This window comes from Amblyomma americanum, chromosome 8 (genome assembly GCF_052857255.1).
Source record: "Amblyomma americanum isolate KBUSLIRL-KWMA chromosome 8, ASM5285725v1, whole genome shotgun sequence".
NCBI classification, from domain to species: Eukaryota; Metazoa; Arthropoda; class Arachnida; order Ixodida; family Ixodidae; genus Amblyomma; species Amblyomma americanum.
Window position 1 is genome coordinate 49,683,114 of NC_135504.1, and position 23,436 is coordinate 49,706,549.

A 23,436-nucleotide genomic window follows, 5' to 3' on the forward strand; every position below is an offset into this window, starting at 1 on the left:
CACGCGCACTAGAGAGTATTTATAGGACACTAGTAATGCCTGCCTCCCCGAGTAAGAAACACCATCGCCGGACACAAGTGGTAATCGCACACAAGGTCTGCACACAGGTGATATTCAGAAGCAGTTGCTGGGCATTTCAAGCGCAATCCCGGATGCCCTACTCTAAGGCGCAAAGAACGACGCCAATTGGGTAGGACAAACGACCTTGTTCAAGGCTACGCTCAACATAATGTCCCAGGCTCGAGCTTTCCCGTACGACCGTCAGGACTTGACAGAGGGTTTGATTTGTGCCGAGAGCCTCAGGCCACTCGCATAAGTGAGGGCTTTGCTGTGAGGGTTCTGCACATACAACGGACCATCACTAGCTTTTTGACAATGATTGACCTCTCAGTAGTTTTGGGCCTTTTGCAGAATTTTAGTTTTCAAATTACACTGCATGGTGTGCGTTTGCAAATCATTGCATAAATCGTACTAAACTCAGAGAAGGTTCTGTATGCCTGCCTCAACTTCATCACATATTTCAGTCAAAGTCATAGCACACCTTGGAGACATGTTGTGAATATTGGCGTTGCTCGTGGCCGTGTTTGGCCGCTGCTCTTTTTGCGCCGTAAAAATCTGTTGTGATCGTGCAAAAGACTCGCGCTGACTGCAGGAGTGTTGCATCGCTGCTTTTCGCAGACGCCGCCGAGTCGGACAAAGATGGCGGCGGCGGTGGGAGCAGCGGCAAGCGGCGCCGCACGCGCACCAACTTCAATGGCTGGCAGTTGGAGGAACTGGAGAAGGCGTTCGAGGCCAGCCACTACCCGGACGTCTTCATGAGGGAGGCGCTCGCCATGCGGCTAGACCTCATCGAGTCACGTGTCCAGGTGAGCGACGCCTCGGTCCTCACCGCCTTCTGTGTACGATCGGCGCCTCAATGATGAACTGCTCGGTTCACGAATTCATAATGGCCGGCTGTAAGACTCATCCGTGTTCACTGCGCAACCTGCCACGACTCTACACCGCCGCGTTCGTGCAAATGATTCACGGTGTGTGAATAGCACAACAAAGGCGGGACAGAGACAAGACAAGCTCTGACTAAACTGACTTTATTGAAGAACGAGAAGTGGTAATATATAGTGAACGCCAACAATCAAATATAAAAACGGAAAAACCAACAAAAGGGTAAACAACCTATACGATAGCAAAGGCGGGCGAGTTGGTGATACATATTTGAAAAATTACAGCACGGAAGACGAGGACTTCAAGGGTAGAAAACACAGGATCCTTTTCTACCCTTGAAGTCCTCGTTTTCCGCGCGGTAATTTTTCAAATAAACAACCTATGCCACGTGCAAGTCAAGATATTCGATTTCCTTGTCCACTTTTCGTTCTTAAATAAATTCAGTTGCTGGTCAGCGCTTGTCTTGCCTTTGCCCCGCCTTTGTTGCGCTGTTCACCCACCATGAATGCTTACCAACTCGCCCAAATCTCGCTTTACTTATGCAAATGAGCCAGATTTGAGGTGTTCTTTTGTCAGTGCAAAACTGTATGCACTGAGCAGGACTCGGAGTCCTTAGGTACCTGTGCTATGGGACGATGCATTTCTTCGTAACAACATGAACGGGAAGTTCTCTTGCATATCAGTTTTTTTTTTTTCCTGGAGAATAAATTCTCACATACGTTGGTTGGGGAATCGCTGTACGAAATCGCCTTCATCTTTTTTTATTTTCTGGACCCGCCATTCTTACGTTGAGTCTTCAACGATTGTGCGGTGCTCTACGAACTTCTTTGGTTCACTTGGTACATTCGCATCGGTACTCTGGTAGCGACGCGCATAGAATTCTTTCCAGTGCAGGCCGCTGAACAAAGGTTCGCGCCCCATTTCACTGTGTCTTGTCACATCGCGGTGGCAAACGGCTCGCTGCGTCACGAAGACGACGCCATGAGCATATTGTCGCTGACTGCCGGTGGTGGAAATTGTACGAGCGTTCTTTTGGCGCAATGTAAAAGGCGTCTACTAAGAGTTCACGAATACCTCGATGCAAAGCTCAGTTTTTGAGGACCTCAATAGATGGTCAATGCATTCACCAAAGCACACACTATAAAAACTGGCCACATACTTCAGAACTTTCCAGGTCGTCGAACTTTGTGGCTTGCCGGTGGCAATTTCTTGGTAAAAAAAAAAATCGTTCCCTAAGGTGCACGCTGCAAGCAAGAATCAAGTGTTTGTGTGGACAACAGTGCGGTGAAAAAGCGGTTGTTTTCTAGTGTTGTTGGACAAACTCATATGACTGAACTCTCTCACCTCTGAGCAGATCACTGAAAATATATATAGATCAGAAAGCATCATGAATAATCAAAGTTATGTGCAAAGCCAGTCAGACACAACGGATGCCAAATTACAGGAAGCAGAAGCTTTCTTATAAAAAAAATTCACACATTCCTGGTCATCTAAAACAAATGACGCTAGCAGAGGTTGGCAAACAATGTTCTCTCGTTTTGAACTCTTAACATGGTGTGTTATGAAGGCGAATGCTAAAATCAAAAGGTCCAAAGCCAAAATCAATAAACAAAAACCACATGCCGAGCTCTTGGCACGTGATCTCAACATCCCACGCCCTTAAGAAAACGTGCCTATGCTTCATCGCACGATGAGCCATTGTTGCCTAGAGCTCCGGCATCTCCGATGATGGCTGCACGACTGCGGACGTCTCACAGCTATGACGAGCTTGTACCTGTCCCTACGGAGAGCTCGGGGATAGCGTTCGAAACTCGAAGCAACATGGCCGACGCATCTCTTTTTGTTTTTTCTCCTCTCTTCCCGGTCGTTATCGCGAGTCCGTCAAAGTCAGAAACGACCCCGACTTCTAATCACCACCTTCATGCCGAGCAACCCGTGATGCCTTCTTCAACCGGCCGTTTCCCTGCCATGTGCTCCCGAACGCCTTCTGCCTGCGTGTCGTCTGTCAGGCCTAAAAAGAGCAGTGGCGTTGTTGTTTTTTTCCGCGGAGGCCGTGTCTTCGGGAGGCGCAGTTTCGTAAAGGAGCTCTTTAACCCTCAACACTATAGAGCAACCGACTGGCACAATCGCTTCTTCGTTTTACTTGCTCAACCGTTGATTGATAAACGCGACCCTAGATACCTTGTATGAAGCAGGCAGCGTCAGCGGAGGTGCCGCTACACCTCGCCTCGCATTGAGACGTTGCCGGGCGCGTGAGGGGATCAGCGGAACGACTGCTCTTTTGTTTTCCCTCCGCCCACCGTAAACACGGGGTAGCGGCGGCACGCCGCTGTCGAACGCCACAACGTCTCCGAAAGCGCGGCGCGGCCGTCGCGTTTCCTCAGCGCCATCTAGAGGCGCGGCGAGAGGCGCCTGCGCGTTCTCTCACGGCTTCTCGCGTGACGCGCGTCGTGAGCTCGCTGCTCGCCAGTTGGCGCGCACGCGCGGGCGGCAGCTCTTCGCGAGCATGACGGAAGGATTGACGAGTGGCGGCTATATTTACATCACCCTTCTTGAGCGCGCGCGCGCGCTTTTGCGGGCGACAGGCGCTGCGCGCGTCTCTCCGCTGATGCCAGCGCCGCCTCCGTAGGTGCGGCTAGGCTCAGACCCGTTCCTTTCTGCCGCCCCATTTTATTTTTTCTCTGCCGTCTGCCCCGGCCCCGCCGCGGACGACGTCACGGCTTCAACGAGTCGTCCGGGGTCACGTGTCGAGGCTTGGAGAACCTCCGCACTTCCGCAGTGGCGTCCCGTATTTTCTTTTTGCTTCCTCGCCGACCCCCGCACGCATACTACAGGGTTTTGTTTTTATGAACTGCTCTTTTTATCTTTGTTTCATCATTCCAACGGCGTCTAGAGTTCTTGGAAAGCGCCGGCCGAACAGCCTTGTTACCGTAGCACGTCTGCTTTGCAGGCGTCCAGTTCCTGTTACTGGCAGTAGCCGCTGCAACGCACTGGTCGGGAAGATTGTTTGAGAACAAACGTTTCTTCGAGCCCCCCTTACTTTTGCCACCGTGTAGTATAGTAGTGCAACACGTCCACAACTTGAGGCTTGTACGAGCGGCCACATTCTTTTTCCGCGAGTGCGAGCGACCCAGCTACACCTCCGTCGCGCTAAGAAAAAAGAAAAGCTCACAAATAACAGTGGCTACGTGTGTAGCCGGCGCGCAATCACTACTATTAGCTGAACGCGGGGCCGGCGGAGCAACAACTGGCATTTCCCGCGCACAGACGCACACAATGCCAGCTCCTCAACGTAAGAAGAAGGCAGCTATGCGGGAGAACAAGCGGGAGGGTGCATTTATGAAACTAGAGGCGCCATCATCTTGTTGCCCGCACGTAGCTCTCGAGCTTCTTTTTAATGCTTTTGTTTTTCCTGCGCGTGTGACTGTATAGGCGAGTGCCCGTGTGGAGCCAGCCTTGATCCCTGGGCTCTTGGTGAGGAAAGGAGATGGTTTTAATGGCGAGGGTTACGGGAGTCATACGCTAAGCAGCGCGTTCTTCTTTCGTCACCGGCGTAATCGTTTCCTCGGCTTGTTTCAGGCGCTTGTTGTGTATATGAGCCGCGGCGTAGTACGATGAATGCCGGCGCTGGCCGCTCTTATAAGCAAGCACCCGGCTGTGAAGAAGTGGTTGGTGGCCGGAGGCACGTCGCGTCTCCTCGTTCGAGGGACCTCGCAACAAGAAGAAACACACGCACGTGACTTCTGGGTCTCGCTTGCTACTTGTCGCGTTCTTTTAATGTCTTTATTTTTGCTTCTGTCTCAGTAGAGCCATTAAAATCAGTAAAACTGCGATGCGAGCACGTCTGAACTCCTTACCTTGTTAGGGGCGTTCAACTTTGTCCCTCTATATGCGACGTTCACGCCCCTGCCTGCGCTAAGCGCTGCTGCATTGCATGCGCATGTTTAAGAGACACCATAGTTGCCCGTTCGAAGAGTTTTTATCGAGCTTAACGCCATGCGCCATGACATCAGAATTGGCAAGATTAGACCAACACATCGTTGTGCCTTAAACATGGAAACGTTACTGCAGGAACTGTAATATTTCTTATAAAACTAACAATGAAGTCTTGTTAGTCGCAGCGTCAGCAAAGACTAATACACCTTATTTTTTTGTCAAACGTTGGAGATTTCTACTAAAGTCGGTTGTCCGATGCCAAAAGGACGGAAGTTTGTTGGGTGCAGGTTCCTCTGAGACTCCGCCAAGGATTACAGCACAGGGCCGGGTCGTTTTGCTCAGCTTTCAATGTTCAGCCCTTCTGCACATTTTGAACCCATCGTCGTCTGAGTGCTCCTCAACACCAGGTCACGGCACAGAGAACTGAGTCGTCAGTTTTGTGCTGTTTTCTCTCGTCCCAACAACCCGAGCGTTTCCCTGACTGTAATCTCGCCAGATACCGCTATCAAAATACGAAAAAAAAAGTCCTGCTTGCTTCAAAGAAATGTACAGTCCCTGCCGCCATCACGTTATCTCGCAAGGGTTGAGGCGCCTAGCGTCACCTCTTGCGTCCAAGCGTCTGCCAGCGCCTGCGCATTCAAAGGAACCACGTTTCCGAGAACCTTGAAGGACTCCGATAGCAGAAGCGCATTTTTTTTAGAGCGTTTGTCCCGTTACCTGAGAACACTTGACTGAGGCCGCGGTGATAGTATGGAGGCTTTGTATGGCGTGGTGCGCAGGAACGCTGCTTTGTGAGCACTGTTATCTTCACGGAGGAAAAACCGTCGCAATCAACAATATCCGCTTCGACAACGAGACAAAAACAAGGCCTAACAGCCAACCCTTCAGTATACATTTCGTAAAGTACAGCCAATACGGCTCGCAAGCACTGTGATGCATGAGCTGTGGCCGAGTGATACCATGGTCCCTCAAGCCAACACGTGATTCCAGAGGAAGAAAACAGGGAGGGGGGGGGGGGGGCGCTTATAGGAAAGCATGCGTGCGTGCTGCCGGCTGCACGCACAGCGGACAAAAAAAGTCTGATTTCTAGAGCGAGGCAGATCAAGATTACGAAAACAAAAACAAGCCCGTTCCTCTTCCGGGCTGGGCCGTTTTAGAATACAACCGGCGAGACCCGTGATCAACGTGGTTGGAGTTTGCCAAAGATGAAAAGGCGAATGAAAGAAGAAGACTGCCGTTGCGTTGTAATCTTTCCGCTCCGCGGAAGAGAGCACGCCTGTGTGGAAGTGTGCGAGACCATAACACACACTCTGAGTGGCTCTTCACGTCTTGGAAGACACACTCCTCTAAACACGCTCTTTTGGCGATGGTTTTTCGCTCGAACGCGTAAGCGAGCACAAAACGAAATTGCACGCGGCACTTGCAGCTCGATATGCAAAGTCGCGCACGAGCTCTCGTGAGGCGTATTCTTCGGAGTTGGCCCAGGGCTATCATCGTCTATTGTGCCTGTTAAGGCGGTAACGCCCGAGGTGTTTTCGACCACTTTAACTCGAACTGTGCTCAGCGGGCCGTTAATTCCATTTCAGTGAGAGAAAAAATAGGACCGTGACTACGGCGCTTTCAGACCCGCAATCGCCGAGGTCTCTATTGTGCATGTGGTTATGGTTGTGGTTGTATTGTAGTCAGTGGAAACGGTTTTCGGGACACTGGATTCATCATCTAGAGGCAGCGTTGTCACGGGGAACATGATTCCAGCTTTCACAAGTTCTGAGTATGGAAGAGCCGTGAGGATGTATCGTGTGACAAGACAGGATCCCAACTTTGTGGCAGAGGTCAATGCATGTAAGTCAGTTGAGTTTAGGACAGCAATTCTTATAAATTTTATGGATAAGAAAAAATGAAGTTACTGACCGTCCAAGAATTGAGGGATGACATTGCAGCTTAGTGGCAGCTAAATGGCAGCAAGTCATGGAACGCAGGTGTGCTGACGTGAACAGCAATCGCAGTCAGCCCAGCATACCCACGAATTCTAGGCAAAAAAATTTTTCAGCCGGAAAGAGTTTATGAACGCAATTTTTCATATATTGCATTTCTTTTTCACTATAACGATCAATACATCCGCAGATGTTCCCTCGGCAGCCATGCTCTTGTTTTTTTTTTAATTTCAGGTTATCGCTATTCAGAAACGTTCCCCATTGGTTCTCTATGGCAGCTTTAACTCGTCTATGAGAGCGACTGGGAAAAATTTATATAAAGATTTTGATGCGCGCCGGAATAATGGACCATTACCTTCAATATTTGCATAACAGTACCTTACAATATTCCAAAATTCAAAATTTTTGTCCATAAATGCAGAGCATGACGTAGCCGTGCGGCTACAAATCCAACCTTAACACATTGTAGGCATCTAGGAATTCTTCGCAGTTTGAGCTTTTCTCCTCCTCGCTGGAGAGTGTTCAGCTTGTGCCACATATGGCGCATGCGGCGATGACAGCTATAGACTTCGGGGCACGGCGAGCCGCCTGCATTTTGTTTTTCAATTCTTTTTTCTAACATCTCAGTCGGCAGCTCATATACGCTACGCGAGCATTCTCCCCACTCGTCGAGTGCGCTCGCCTCCTGCGGCCATTAGAGCAAGGTGGGGCACATTCAATTACCGTGCTTATCGTCGCTGAATTCGCTTTTTGTTTCGATTTCTTGCTCCGACTACCGGCTCGCTGTCCAAAGGGCAGGCATTATACACAGCGCGGAATGCTGCCCTCGGGACAAGACCGGGCTAAGTACATAACCATGCATGCAGGCACGTACGTGAATACACACGCACACACACACACACGCACACACACTTGCTGGCGTGTAATATATCCGAACGACCCGGCTAATACACAAGCGTGGGCAGCGATCCTACAGCGTGCACGCGTACAGAGCAATTGGCCAGTTGGCAGTCGAGTCAGCCACGCATACACACACGTCGAGAGAAGAGCCGCTGAAACTGGGAGCGGCTGAAACGTCGGCAGGATTACTTTTCAATACGAGGCCAATTTTCTTTGCCTACATCGTACGGGCGCAGGTGCTCGCTTTGCTTCCACTGTGCGATCGTTCCGCTGGCGAGTTGGCCGGGTGGTGGGGCAAGGGGGCGCATTTTGGACCTGCCACACCGGAGTGTCGTCGGCCCGCACCATTATTTGCACAACACGGCACGCCGCCTGGCAACCTCCCCGGTTCACTTAGCGCCCTGCCGTATGAGCCCCCGAGAAGATGAGCAATTACGCATGCGCAGACACACACGCACTAAAGTGAGGTGGGTGCACACACCCCAGCTTGAGCTGAACACCGTGTGTACGAGAAGCGTCCTGTATATTGCTCTCGGTGGGCGTAACGAGGAGCTCGTTTTTCCGAACACTGGTTATGTAAATATTCGCCGCTGAAAGTCGATAATGTCAGCTCTGCTCACAAAAAGCGCGGCGCTGACAAAGCGCAGAAACTATAAAGGAGACCTGGTCGTAAATCAAGTGAATAGGAGTGCGGAATTGGCGTGACGGTTGTACCGTGAGAATCAATATGGGAGTGTTCACTGTTAGGCCTAACCTGTCCCGGACGACAGTGGTCTAACCAAGGTTATTCTGCAGAAGATCAAAGGAAATATGCGAGTAGCTGGCCCCTTCGATGCTGTATTCAGCACCGTTGCTCCGAGTGCCGAGCAAGTGACCATCACACCTGGAGAGACTCGTTGACCTTGGTTCACTGATTAGAAATCGAACACCTTATGCTCATCTGTATAGTGCACTTGCTCTAGAGGAAGCCTTGTGCACGGGCATAGAGTACATAACTCGTTAGTTGTATAGAGGATCTGTAAGGTTCAGGTTCGATTTTCGAATGCCACTGAAAGCACAATGCACTCTTGTCAGGGATAATAATAATAATAATTATTGGTTTTCGGGGAAAGGAAATGGCGCAGTATCTGTCTCATATATATCGTTGGACACCTGAACCGCACCGTAAGGGTAGGGATAAAGAAGGGAGTGAAAGAAGAAAGGAAGAGAGAGGTGCCGTAGTGAAGGGCTCCGGAATAATTTCGACCAGCTGGGGATCTTTAACGTGAACTGACATCGCACAGCACACGGGCGCCTTAGCATTTTGCCTCCATAAAAACGCAGACGCCGCGGTCTGGTTCGAACCCGGGAACTCCGGATCAGTAGCCGAGCGCCCTCCACTGAGCCACCGCGGCGGGCTCTTGTCAGGGAATAACAAAACATCTCCATCTCTTCTGACTTTCTGCACGCTTGCCCGCCATGTCGTTCAAGTAAAAGGACGTGCAGAGAATCTTCCGTCATGCATTCCTTCCACCTTCCTACGGACAGCGATGTTAGATTCGGAGAATTTTCCCTCTTTCAGGGCAATTTTCGGTTCGAAATCGGGCGTAATGAGAGCAGAAAATATTCACGCATTTTAAGGGAAGTTTATAAATCAGCCGGAAAATGAGTGGAAATTCTTTTGGGCAAAAGGTATTTCGTGTTAAAGATGAAGTTCATAGCCAGGGCTTGCCACAAATCGGGCTACAAACGCTGAATATAACGGGAGATAGAGGCGTAATCGAAGGAAGTGCAAAAAGCGTTCCCTTACGTCATCACTGCTATCCTGTTATCAAACGTTTCACGCGCATCGTCTTTTCAAGAAAGCCTGGGGAAAAAATTCACAGATAAGGCGAATGCGGCAACTAGCACCGAGTCCTATACCACGGCGTCGACTAGCCGATAGCGTGTTCGCACTATCATGACTTCTTTGTTCAATAGAAAACTGTCAATGTGCGAAATCCGTGTCGCTACGGGTGTTTAGGTTGTCTGCTGAATACTAACAGGACGATAAAGAGGCCGTTCCACATCCAGCGTGCTATTTTTCCCCAAGCGGGAAGACAGTGGTAGGTCGAAAATTGGCCCGAGCAAACTGGCCGACTAAAACTCATCGGGTCATGCTAGGCCGCCGAGCCTGGCCCGAGCATGGCAAATGACATTGGCCTCAGACCAGTCATTTATCGCTGTCATTTATCGATAAATGGTTCGACTGTATTTTTCGCTTACTTTTTGTTGACGCTTTAGGGACCAGTACGCTTAAATGTACGGTTCGATCTCCATTTTTCTTTTTGTACTCCTAGTGTGGGAGTGCTTAGCAGCTTTCTTAATACGGAGTTCAGCCCACGTACCGCGGACCAGTCCTGCCCGGCCACGACTCCGCCTCAGCTCCTATGGGGAACTGGCGCTGAAGTTTGCGCTGCCGATTGCAGCGCCATAACACACTGCCTAGCGAGAAGAGAAAGCAGTTTTGGGTAGTACTCTTAGTACTTTTCCGCGCCACCTTCAGGCGCTTATTGGTGTGAGCCTCTGCGCTCTGCCGAAGGCGCACGTGCCGTGCGTCAGTTATCTGGGCTACGCCGAGAGGAGCTAGGCAATGAATGCTGTCAGGAAAACGCGGGGGATCTAATCGCGAAGAATGTGTCCTCGCGTTTGCAGCGGCCCAAGCGGCTGACAAAAGCAGTTTTGAGTCACCGAATGGAACAGTTGCAGTGCCACCTTGGCAGCGCAGGTTCCCCATAACTGCTAGTACTCGAGTTGCGCCAATACCTGCAGGCAACCCATCTTCATGAGTTCATTTGTTCTGCTCGTGAGAGGAAGCAGGAAATCATCGAAAGAGAAAAGGGGAGGGGGGGGGGGGGCTGTCGGCGCCTCATGCAACACCTCAAATTGCAGCTGCCTGGCCTTGATCCGACGTTATGCCGCGGGATCCGCCAACAACTGCGAATGAATTAGCTTGCGGGCCGCGTGACGGGGGGCCTGTTTTCCTCCGGCCTCGTGCCTTGAGTGGCCGACGCGGAATGGCTGTTGTGCTCCAAAGTGAATTCCCCGTATCCAGTGTTTGACCAACGACGAGATAATGAGTTCGTCTAGAGATCTAAGCACGTTCTAGGCATCTTACTCGGAGATTGTATCAAGCAAAATTATTAAGGAAGTACTTATGCCGTTTCCAAGTGCCACGGTTCGTTACTACATGCTGTCGATGAACAAGAAAACAAGTAGCCGGAATCTTTCGTGGTAACGGAGGCTGGAATAAGGCTTGTATTTTTAGCGACCGTAACTACCGCGTTTCTGTTTGTATTGATGGTAGTGCATCTACCGTTGTTTAATATTAGTTAAATATTTGCTCTTAGCCACTGAGAGAAAAGTACGTGCCTGGCCTATAGCGCCCTCACTAGGAGTGTGGAAATCGATAAGGTACGAAAACACCCTGCGGAAACAAGTGTAAATGTCATAAAAAAATGGTGACGGTGTACTCGCAGCCACTGTAAAGGTGTGTATTTTAATGAATGACCACGGAACAAATGTACTATAGCCTGAAATCACAATCGCCCCCGAACGTGGCCACTGTGAGACGTAATTTCAATTTTTCACTCAGTGTGGGGCGAAATGACTGTGCACTCTAAGAATTGGAGCTATTTGAGACTTGCCTGAAACTATCGGTTGCTTCCTTAATGTAAAGCTGTAATAATACAGTCGCAGTTGGCGCAGCACAGGTCTAATTGGGCATCAGTGGTGGAGTCATTTGTCTTCAAAAGGAATTAACGTAGCGGGTAATCCCTTATAAAATTTCTTTGGACAGTCTGTAGACAGTCCATAGACTTCTGTCTAAAAAGTTCAGAGACTCTATAAACAAAACCCTTGAGAACAGTAGGCAATACAAATCCTTTAGACAGTCTATAGACAATCGATAGATTTATGGCCATACCCTTTTAGTAGATTTTTGTCTACAAACTATGAATAGACAAAAAGAGATACCTATAGCAAGGCAATAGAGCCTATAAGAAGTCTATAGACTGTCTATAGACCATTTTTAAGGAATGCTATCGACGACGAACTAGTGAACATAAATTGCAGTCCAATATAAACACAAAAGCCCTATCTTATGCAAACAAGGACCCTTCCGAAAGTATAGGAGCACAAGCCAGGCACTTTGTGGTATCCTGAGTTAATTCCTCTTCAGCCTTTTAACCTCGCTCTGCTGGATAGTACGATTAAGTTGGAATGTATTTTTAATGTTTAGACTCCCAACGAAGTGTGTTTCCTTTCATGTTAAATCAGGCAGTACATTTCCCCTTGTACCCTTAGTATAATTAAACCTAAGGAATTCGCTTTAATATCTACTGTGGTTGCGCTCTCGTCACTAGCGCCGTCTGGCGGCCGAGCAGATAGTTGAATGAAAATAACGACACAACGTAAAAAAAAAGGCTGCTTCGGGGCCTGACTCGCAGTTCGCGCCGAAGGATCTAGTGGCGGTTCCAAACTAACCAGCGGCTTTAAGACTAATTTGTTCGTCGAACCCTGGCACTCTATTAGAGCTGTGAACCACTCGTTCAAATAAGAAAACTGCTATAAAAATAGAGCCAATTGTGCACCCAGCACAAATTGGTGCTTGCAGAAATTTACGACTAATGTTCTCCGCGCCCATGGAGAACATATATATCAGTGCGCTATATATATATATATATATATATATATATATATATATATATATATATATATATATATATATATATATATATATATATATATATATATATATATATATATATATATATATATATATATATATATATATATATATATATATATATATATACCGAGATTGGTGTCCCCGTGAGAAATCGCGTTATTAAACTACCCCGCCCTGCGTCGCAGCATATCCGGCAGGTTCGCGCGCCGCCGATCGCCGCTTAGTCCATGGAGCTCCCATCTCGCCGCATGCGGCGTGTGCGGCTCTCTTGGCCTCGCTAAGCAAATGATCGGTGTACGACTATATAAATACACCTCGCCCAAAGAGTAAACTTGACCTTAAACCCCCACCTCGTTTGCTTTCTTTCAACAACGCGCCTTACTTACGGGCGTTTTAAAGATTATTCCCCCCTTCCATCCCACCACCGCCTCCTTACTTCTGTTTTGCAATTATATTTGTTTTTTTCTTTGGCCGAAGCCTTGATCGTGTATCCGTCCTTGACCCAACATCGGCCCATCCTCGGACGGTGTTGGGCCAAAATTGCGCGTGCTCCTAACTGGCGCCCTACGATGACGAGCGCGGTAGGTCGGCAATTTTCGCATGCATTATAGCGCTCCCGGATGCCGAAATTGATTCTTCGTGCTGCTGAGGCCGGCCCCGAGAGCCGCGCGCAAGTGCCTGCCATGGTGCTTCGCTCAACTCGCCACCCCATGCAGTTTGCGCGGTGTTGCCGAAAGTTCAGTGCCATGCAGTCGCCTCGACGAGTGCGCGGGAATGCGCCCGACAGATTCGCAAAGCACTCAGATTCAAAGGCTACACACTGAGCGTACCCTAGCAGCACAGCTGATCTGGCTAATACTGGCAATATATTGGCAAATGCCAGATCTACATAGGAATAGAATGAAACTGTCTATTTTCAATACTGGGCCTATTATCTGTGTTGCTTGGGTACGCATATGACCGAATGATGGCTGGGTGTATAGATCAATGTTAAGAGCGTACACTTGTAAACGGGAGCGAGTGACACCTGGATCGATATTTTTTTCTCTTTTTATTCATTCACCACTGTTTCTGTCTTTAAAAGAACGATCCTTAAATTCAGCTCTATATGCTCCGCAATCCATTGCTTTTTACGCTGTATGCCAGCTTCGCATCCTGAAACTGTATCTAATTCACTGCCCTGACTGAAGCCAACAGTCCTTCAGACGTTTGCTAATATTAATGCTGAGGATATATCCTTGTAAACGGGGCCGAGTGACACTTGGGCCTATATATTTCTCTTTTTTATTCATTCACCACTGTTTATGTCATAAAAAGAACGATCCTTAAATTCAGCTCTAGATGCTCCCCAATCCACTGCTTTTTACTCTGTATGCCAGCTTCGCATCCTGAAACAGTATCTAAGTCACTGCCCCGACTGAAGCTAACAGTCCTTCAGACGTTTGTTAATATTAATGCTGAGGGCATACCCTTGTAAACGGGGCCGAGTGACACTTGGGTCGATATTTTCCTCTTTTTTATTCATTCACTACTGTTTCTGTCTTAAAAAGAACGATCCTTAAATTCAGCTCTGTATGCTCCCCAATCCACTGCTTTTTACGCTGTATGCCAGCTTCGCATCCTGAAACTGTATCTAAGTCACTGCCCCGACTGAAGCCAACAGTCCTTCAGACGTTAGTTAATATTAATGCTGAGGGCATACCCTTGTAAACGGGGCCGAGTGACACTTGGGTCAATATTTTTTCTCTTTTTTATTCATTCACTACTGTTTCTGTCTTAAAAAGAACGATCCTTAGATTCAGCTCTGTATGCTCCCCAATCCACTGCTTTTTACGCTGTATGCCAGCTTCGCATCCTGAAACTGTATCTAAGTCACTGCCCCGACTGAAGCCAACAGTCCTTCAGACGTTAGTTAATATTAATGCTGAGGGCATACCCTTGTAAACGGGGCCGAGTGACACTTGGGTCAATATTTTTTCTCTTTTTTATTCATTCACTACTGTTTCTGTCTTAAAAAGAACGATCCTTAGATTCAGCTCTGTATGCTCCCCAATCCACTGCTTTTTACGCTGTATGCCAGCTTCGCATCCTGAAACTGTATCTAAGTCACTGCCCCGACTGAAGCCAACAGTCCATCAGACGTTAGTTAATATTAATGCTGAGGGCATACCCTTGTAAACGGGGCCGAGTGACACTTGGGTCAATATTTTTTCTCTTTTTTATTCATTCACTACTGTTTCTGTCTTAGAAAGAACGATCCTTAAATTCAGCTCTGTATGCTCCCCAATCCACTGCTTTTTACGCTGTATGCCAGCTTCGCATCCTGAAACTGTATCTAAGTCACTGCCCCGACTGAAGCCAACAGTCCATCAGACGTTAGTTAATATTAATGCTGAGGGCATACCCTTGTAAACGGGGCCGAGTGACACTTGGGTCAATATTTTTTCTCTTTTTTATTCATTCACTACTGTTTCTGTCTTAAAAAGAACGATCCTTAGATTCAGCTCTGTATGCTCCCCAATCCACTGCTTTTTACGCTGTATGCCAGCTTCGCATCCTGAAACTGTATCTAAGTCACTGCCCCGACTGAAGCCAACAGTCCTTCAGACGTTAGTTAATATTAATGCTGAGGGCATACCCTTGTAAACGGGGCCGAGTGACACTTGGGTCAATATTTCTTCTCTTTTTTATTCATTCACTACTGTTTCTGTCTTAAAAAGAACGATCCTTAGATTCAGCTCTGTATGCTCCCCAATCCACTGCTTTTTACGCTGTATGCCAGCTTCGCATCCTGAAACTGTATCTAAGTCACTGCCCCGACTGAATCCAACAGTCCTTCAGACGTTAGTTAATATTAATGCTGAGGGCATATCCTTGTAAACGGGGCCGAGTGACACTTGGGTCAATATTTTTTCTCTTTTTTATTCATTCACTACTGTTTCTGTCTTAAAAAGAACGATCCTTAGATTCAGCTCTGTATGCTCCCCAATCCACTGCTTTTTACGCTGTATGCCAGCTTCGCATCCTGAAACTGTATCTAAGTCACTGCCCCGACTGAAGCCAACAGTCCTTCAGACGTTAGTTAATATTAATGCTGAGGGCATACCCTTGTAAACGGGGCCGAGTGACACTTGGGTCAATATTTTTTCTCTTTTTTATTCATTCACTACTGTTTCTGTCTTAAAAAGAACGATCCTTAGATTCAGCTCTGTATGCTCCCCAATCCACTGCTTTTTACGCTGTATGCCAGCTTCGCATCCTGAAACTGTATCTAAGTCACTGCCCCGACTGAAGCCAACAGTCCTTCAGACGTTTGTTAATATTAATGCTGAGGGCATACCCTTGTAAACGGGGGCGAGTGACACTTGGGCCGATATTTTTCTCTTTTTTATTCTTTCACAGCTCTTTCCGTCTTAAAAAGAACTGTATTAATATTGAGCTCTATGACCTCCGCAATCCGCTGCTTTTTTACGCTGTATGCCAGTTTCACATTCTGAAGTCGTATCTTTAACTCATTGCCCTGATTGAAGCCAAGAGTCCTTAAAACGTTTGTTATTAACATACACACCGCAGGTGTGAGCGCGTTAACTTTGTAATCTCTGAAACCTAGGGCATCGGATACACCGAATGGAGCCGCGTCGACATCTACATGGATGCCTCTACACTGTAGCAAAATTTATTGCTGTACGCTGGCAGCTGTGTGAGGCGCCGTAAAATGGCTTATTTTGCACTTAGAATACTTCCAACACCCTTAGTTCACGCCTTCTCATTTGTGGGGTGCACAAAGCCTCCCAAAGCTCCCGTGAACCTACAAATCCGCATATTGGGGAGAACATGGGCCGTAAATGTTAAAAGTATGCAGTTAAAACTCCATTACGGCATTAAGTTAGATTTGTACCAGAATTCGTGCGCTGCGAGTGAAAGGCGAGAATGGCACACTGCAAACAGAAGTATAAAGGAAGTAAGCTGTCCTCTAGAGAACACTCTTTTATAAAAGATAGTGAGCTAGGGGACACTTTACTCCCTTGTTACTCCCGTGCAGGCGTACTCTTGTTAAGATTGTATATGTTAATTTGCAAGGAAATGCAGAGAAGTCGAAATTGGTTTTTGAAAATTGGATTTTGGGGGGAAGGAAATGGCGCAGTGTCTGTCTCACATATCGGTGGACACCACAACCGCGCCGTAAGGGAAGGCATAAAGGAGGGAGTGAAAGAAGCAAGGAAGAAAGACATGCCGTAGTGGAGGGCTCCGGAATAGTTTCGACCACCCAGGGATCTTTAACGGCCACTGACATAGCACAGCACACGGGGGGGGGGGGTGGTGGTGGTAAAAACATTTATTAATTATAGAGAGAGGTGTTGGGGTCCGTGACCTGAAGGGTCACGCCCTTACAACCACTAGGTGGGGATGCCTAGTCAGGCACCCCATTGGCGGTTGCCGCAGCCCGGGCACGCTGCGTTAAGGCCTATTGGGCCTGGAGGGTGCAGCAGCCGGACAGGGTCGCCTCCCAGTCCTCTCGGGTGGGGTTTGGGATAGGGGGTAGGGATGGGTTCTGCTGGCAGGCCCACACCATGTGGTAGGTGTCCGACACCTCCCCACAGGGACGCCTTAGCGTTTCACCACCATCGAAACGCAGCCGCCGCGGTCGGGTTCGAACCCGGGTACTCCGGATCAGTAGCCGATCCGGAGTTCCGATCGGTTTTCAGGCCATCTACTCTGCACTGCAGAAGGTGATGTGGAAAGAACTAGAGGTATCATGAGTGATCGTGAGGGTCACGACACAGTTTATGAATGTATGCAATAACATCAAAAAGTCATCACACCATCTGGCGTATAGCGTCATTATTTTCCCCGAGTGAAATTGCTGGTGCTATGAAATGTAGTCTCTGAGCCTGGGAACCTGCATCGCCAGCTACAGTACGAACTTGTGCTGCAGGTGTGCTCTATGAGAGTCTGTGTATACAGCTTACGACAGAGTATAATGAAACGCGCAATTGCATGCGCAGCACGTGTCACAACGGGCGAGCACCTGTTCCTTCCGGAAGAGGGATAATGCGCACTGGTTGGTACAGGTTGGTGGAAAATAAGTAACAGCGCTTTTTGAAGACGGGGACAAAGAACGAGCTCAAATACCAGTCTCGTTCTCTATCCCGTCTTCAAAAAGCGCTGTTACTTATTTTCCGCCAACCTGTACCTTACCATGAACAAAGGGATTAAGAGGCAGAGATATAAAAAATAAGCAGCAAAATATTAATCCTGAGATTCGCTTTGTTTTGCGCCGCAAGCAGTATGTCATAGGAGTAATTAATTTTTTGCATTTTTTTACTCGATCTTGTTAAAGATGTCTCCAGACTGCATATGTGCACTAGTAGGGTTCACAGGAGCCAGAACAATGAATTTTGCGTTTAAACGTTCTCTCAATTGAAGTTCTGTTCTTTTTTTATAAATAGTACAATGTTTCAACCATCAGCCCATTCGGTATCCTGGGCGCGTTGTATTGAGGGCCTGTGAAACGTTCATAAATTTAGTGAAGGCTGGTGACAGGCAAAAGTGTGTTTGCAAGGGCCGGAGGAAACTGCGTCTTTGCCGCACATGCAGCCTGCATGCCGGGAATGTTTACCCAATCCTGGCGTCCTAAAAAAATCACTTCAGCATACTCACCTTCGTCAGTCCCCTGTAATGCCCGCAATTAAGAGGCCAGGTACACGCGCCATCTGTTGATATGAACACCAGGAGTCAGGGTGGGGGCGAAATATACAGCGAATTTATTTGCGAACGCATACATCCCCCACAAAGTTTTGTTGCCGAGTGTACACGGAATGCGCACAGAATTTACGCAGAATGTATCATGCACTCAAGGATGCAGGAGGGGCATGCGTGTGGTGTTTTTAGTTCCTAAATAGCTGGCATACAATGGGTGCAAGCTTTCCCCCAGCCTGGTTCGCGGCTTCTTTTCGGTGAAGTGCTTGGGAAATGGGCCTATGAACTCACTTTGTGTAGACGAGCAAATACCTTCCGCCATTTCGCCCTTCGGCTAAAAGCGGCCTTTTCGCAACAAAGCGTCCTCATTGCTATCATCAGAAAAGCTGGCCATGGCATTTACACCGACGTGGTGTAGAAGCCACCAAACAGCTGTGGGATCGGTAGTGTGCCGCGCTTTACTCGGTTTTTCGTTGGCCTCATGCACAAGGTACCGCTTTCATGCAGATTGAAAGATTGAAGTCCTGAAGTTTTTTTTTGCAGTTTTCAGAAGGAAAAATATAAAAGAAGTATACACGTCCCGAACTACAGTGTACGAGAAACTACACCCGAGCTTACCCGAGTTACTTGGGTAAGCTTGGGCAAGTTCGGAGGAGGTTCGTGCCAGCTGCGCGAGATGTTCCTCGGGAAAAAAACAACATGGGTTGCACAATTCTTACCGGTGGCTGTGACAGCAGCAGGCACCTGCCAGTGCAATGGCGCATCGCTTAACTGCTACGCCGCTGCGGTGGAAGTAGTGGGGGGGGGGGGGGGGAATCTATGAATGTTATAGAATGACGAATTCTGCATGTAAGGGCATTAACCCAATAAAGATATCACGTCACACCCTCAAGGCGGAGCTTATAAGCGTTCCTTCTCATTGAAGAATGAACACCTGCTTTCGCACGTCTTCAAGGTTTAACCACATGGTTTGCACATTAAACCCCTATCAATTTTTCCATTTATCTCGTCCTGCATTGCCTCTGGTAAGGCTGTGTTTAAATGTTTTCTGGTACTGTCCTTGCCTTCAGACGCATTGATCAGCCTAGCTCTGAGGTAGAAAACGTTTTACTACTCTGCCAACAAAGACGCCTTCTCGAAGCATGCGTCAGTTCAATTACCTGAGAAGAGCGGGAACTCCAGGGCAGCGTGCACCACCAGACGGATTGAGACTGAGGAGATTAAAGTGCGCGTTTCGTCTGCGCTTCAGATTCCTGCGGAAATATATATTCAACTGCCTTGCTTTCAAGACGGGTGAGCTTGCCCGGTGGCTTTTTGTTTCGTCTGCGGGCCTCTTTGTAGTTGTATAGTGCGGGACGTTGTCTGCCTCTACAACGTGTGATTTTCCTTAATAAATTCACTCGAAATCAGCGCTCGTCTCGTCCACAGCTTCTTTGCCTTCTGCATGTTTTCTTGTTTCTTGTACAATTTATGATATCTAGAAGCTGAGCCTGGCTATAACATCAAGGCGTCCTGGACAAAGTGCCCCCTTAAAATGCGCCCCAGCAATAAGCGGTCGTACACACTTGGGCACCTTGCGCGCCCTCTCCAGTTCTAGCTCAGTAATTTGAAATGGTTGTACTCACAATAATGTCTTTTTCTGCCATCACACACCCCTACAGCGTCGGCTACGGCTGGAAGCGCTCGCTAATGGATCCTGCTTGTCTTTATCATACCCTGGCTTCACCTTTACCCGCCTCTGGGCGCTTCATACGCGCCATCTTGGAAATAGGCGCCAGGAATGTGCAGCCTTGGTAAAAAGTCTTTAGGAGAAACGGCGTGACCTGGATTTGTCTAGTGCATGAAGAATTTCAGGCGCCCATGAAGGCACCGAGGTTCTGAAGGGTGACGACAGAAGTCCTACTCTCCTTTAAGTGGTTTTCAGATTCTCGGGTACCTTAAATGCTGCACTACATCATCGTCGTCATCAGCCTGAGTTCGCCCACAAAAGGACAAGGGCATCTCCCATATCTATCCAACCAACCAACCCTGTCCTGTGCCAGCTGCGGCCACCCATCCCCGAAATATTCTCTCTCATTCGCACACCTAACTTTCTGCTTCCCTCAGCTACGCTTCCATTCCCTTGGAATCCAGTCGTTACCTACACTACAATACTACGCTACAAGACTTTACTAATAAAGCGGGACTGGCCTACGGCCTCGAGACTTTCCAACAAATCCGCACACAAATGTACGAAGACGAGCAACGTCTACGGAACACGAGCATCAGGCATACCCCTTGGGACAAGCACAAGGTTTTCTTTCGGAAGAGTATTAACCCTGACATCGGCCCCCAAGTGGTGCCGGGCGGCACTTTTCGCGGGAGCCGAGTCTGCTCCCAGAAGCGAGATCGCGAACGCGGCCCGCTCCCGTCCGGTTGTTTTCTTTGTGCGGGCGCTGCACGGCCGACCCGCCGCCATACGTTTGCCCCCTAACTGGCTTCGCTGTTTCCTGGCCGCGCCAAAGCTCTGGGCGGCCGCTTCGCGAATCGCCGGATCGTTGAAATAATGAGTCGGATAATTACGTCCGCGACGTCTGTAACGGCCAAACAAGCGTCTTCGCCTTAACAGGGCGTCGTCGAATTCCCCCTCCTCTCTCCCAACTTCTTCGAGCTCTTTGGTAGCCGCTTCCTCTCCGCACTTCTACGCTCCGGCTTGGCTCGCGTTGGCCGCTGAGAACGAGTCGAAGGCACTACTTAGAGAAGCGCTCCGAGAATGGGTGTCGTTTCTGCGTGCCGCAGCACGTACTATGTTTCTGCGCCGTCATTTATTCGGCTACGCTGGCGCGCGCTCTTTAATACCTGGAGGCATCGGTTTGCACAGGGCGAGGGGGTTCGGCATAATAAATAATTCGCGCCCATTCAGTCGGATCGAGTAGAAATAAAAGAAAAAGCTGACACTGTGGTATCCCTTCGGCGTACGTGAGGGCTCTCAGCAGAAGCCCGGGTCTCTTCTTTTCAAGCATTTGATGATTTTGTTTCATTGCTTTTTCTTGAATCATTTCTTTTCCTCTTCGTCACGCTCCAAAAGTGTCACCACCAGCCGCCGCTGGCGCTGCCTAACGCGCGCGGATAGCAGACGACAGCAATGCGCTGCGGGCGACGATCGCGACGCCGTCTGCCACGCGGGGTAGCGCGGCGCCATCTTGTTTCTTTCTGCCATCGTCTGCTGCGGAAAGATCAGTGCGCCATGTTGTTTTCTTTTTCCGGAGTCGTTTCACCAACGAAATGGGCTCGCTGCCCGGGTCGTGGCCGTCTCGATTTAATTGTCGCGACGTCCCCCCCCCCCCCCCCCCCCCTTTTCTGTTCTCTGAGGAACCGAATGCCGCGCTAGGCGGCGAGATGGCAGCCGGCCCCGTACGCAGCTAGGTGGCGCTCATGCACGTGTGTGGCTATACAAGGACCGCCCAGCAATTGGGAGCGCATTGCAATTCTCGACGGCCGGAACGTATTTGGCTTGCGTTGTGTGGGCTGCCTCGTTAACGTTCTCTCGAGTTCGGGCGAGGGAGGGGGGTGGGCAATCGAGCTGCTCTGTGCCACGTTTGGCTGTGATATGGGTGGTCCCGGGTTATGGATAATGTTTATGGCAGTTATTAGACTAGGGCCGCGGATAATTGTAAAAGAAAATGGCGCCCATATATTTCGCTCCTTTATCGCGGCTTCCTACGCAAGGTGTTCCAGCGTGCGCACTGGCGTAGCGTTTGTTTCCCAGTAGTCTTTTTATTTGTCTCTGAGTCGCTTGTTATAGGCCCGTTTAGTTGGCTCCATTCGATGCGGTGGTGCTGGCATCTTGTCGCCAGTCGGCGGCGGCGCGTCAAGCGAATCGGCTTTAATAAGTGAGTGCTGGCGACGGTGGACTAGAGTGATTTATCTTCACCTGGTTAGTTCCTGTAAACAGAACAGTTAGCGCACACGTCGGGGCGGTAACCGCATGCGAAACACTTAGTCTCCGCGCGTCATGTTCTGGAGAGCCAGAACTGATTTATTGGCCTTCGTCAGCAATCCATGATACGCTGGAAAAACCCGTCCGTGCATGCTGTAGCCAAACCTTGGAAGCATCCTTGGCGCTTGAACTTTTCTTTGTTGGTGCCTTTCTGATGTTTTCTAACAGCAAGCGCGTAGAATTTGTTGCATTCATGGCGCGATTTTATGTTAATAAGAAGAAAACATCTGCCTCATGTTATGGAAACATTTTGCGGTATATATCAAAAAGGTGTCTACATAAAACGAAATGCGCGAGCTAGTATAGTTAGTTTTCTATATTAAGGAAAATAATGAAACTCTTTCGTGTAATACATACTGAGTCTCCATTTATCCGTCATTCACCTGCACAGACGCAAAATTGGTGCGTTAGCATTTTTTTTCTAGATTTTAATAGTGATTGCCACGCAGTACGTTAGCAATGGTCATTTTAATTTGCTTCCAAGGCTAAACTAACTAAAAGTGGTTTTCAGTGTATCTACATATTTTGTACATCAATGGCAGCAGCGTCAATTGATTGCCTCTTTGATCTTCACTCAGAATGCCTTTCCCGCCCGTCAGGACCTCTTAAAAATCTCAGTAAGGCACTTTTACCACCGCCCACGTATCAGCTTAGGCCGAGGATGAGTATATTTTCAAAAGACATAAAATCTCTTCCTTCTTTCCTAACTACATTTCAACAACAAAAATATTGCCATTCTAGGCCTCCGCTCACTTTAAATCGTGGCACAATGAAAAAGAAACTGCATTTGCTGCGGTGAAAGAAGTCGTGGCTTAAGAGAAAAGAAATCTTGAAGGCAAAAATCTTCAATGCGTATTATCTGTGCTACACGATATAAAGATACAAGATCAAAGGTACAAAACCAAAACATTTCCCCATACGCACAACTTGTTCCGCCTCGCAACTCGGTATCGGTTTGTGAACTGGAACATCCTGATTTATTGTTAAATTTAAGGGTTCACGCTGTTTCTGCTATGTCATTGTGCTGAATTCGTGAAGGGTGCCTAACTTTTGAAATACCCATATAAGAACGGCTTTAATTGCGGCTGAAACACACAGCGTGTTAGCGTTTGATACGGAAGAAATGTCATTTTTGGGGGGTTTTAATCGTGTAATGGTCGGCGCGAACAACTCCTCTGGCACTATAGAAGCTACCGTAATATATAGACCGCATAGATGACACCATCAGGGATGGCATAATACGTCTACCCAGCACCAGAACACAGAAAAACGTTTCCCAAGCCCCAAAAACCTGAACGAATGCTTTGTAAACATGTAAAATGGCTGTGGAAGCTTTC

The 23,436-nt window shown here is 48.4% G+C and overlaps 1 protein-coding gene across 1 annotated transcript in view; it reads left to right on the top strand.

Annotated features, from left to right (window-relative positions):
- The window catches only part of LOC144101591 (uncharacterized), a 271,204-nt gene that overhangs the window by 147,215 nt on the left and 100,553 nt on the right, over positions 1 to 23,436 (top strand). Inside the window, exon 3 of the mRNA XM_077634737.1 lies at positions 679 to 866. Coding sequence (XP_077490863.1) covers positions 679 to 866 — 188 coding nt within the window. The remainder of the gene's footprint in view (positions 1 to 678; positions 867 to 23,436) is intronic.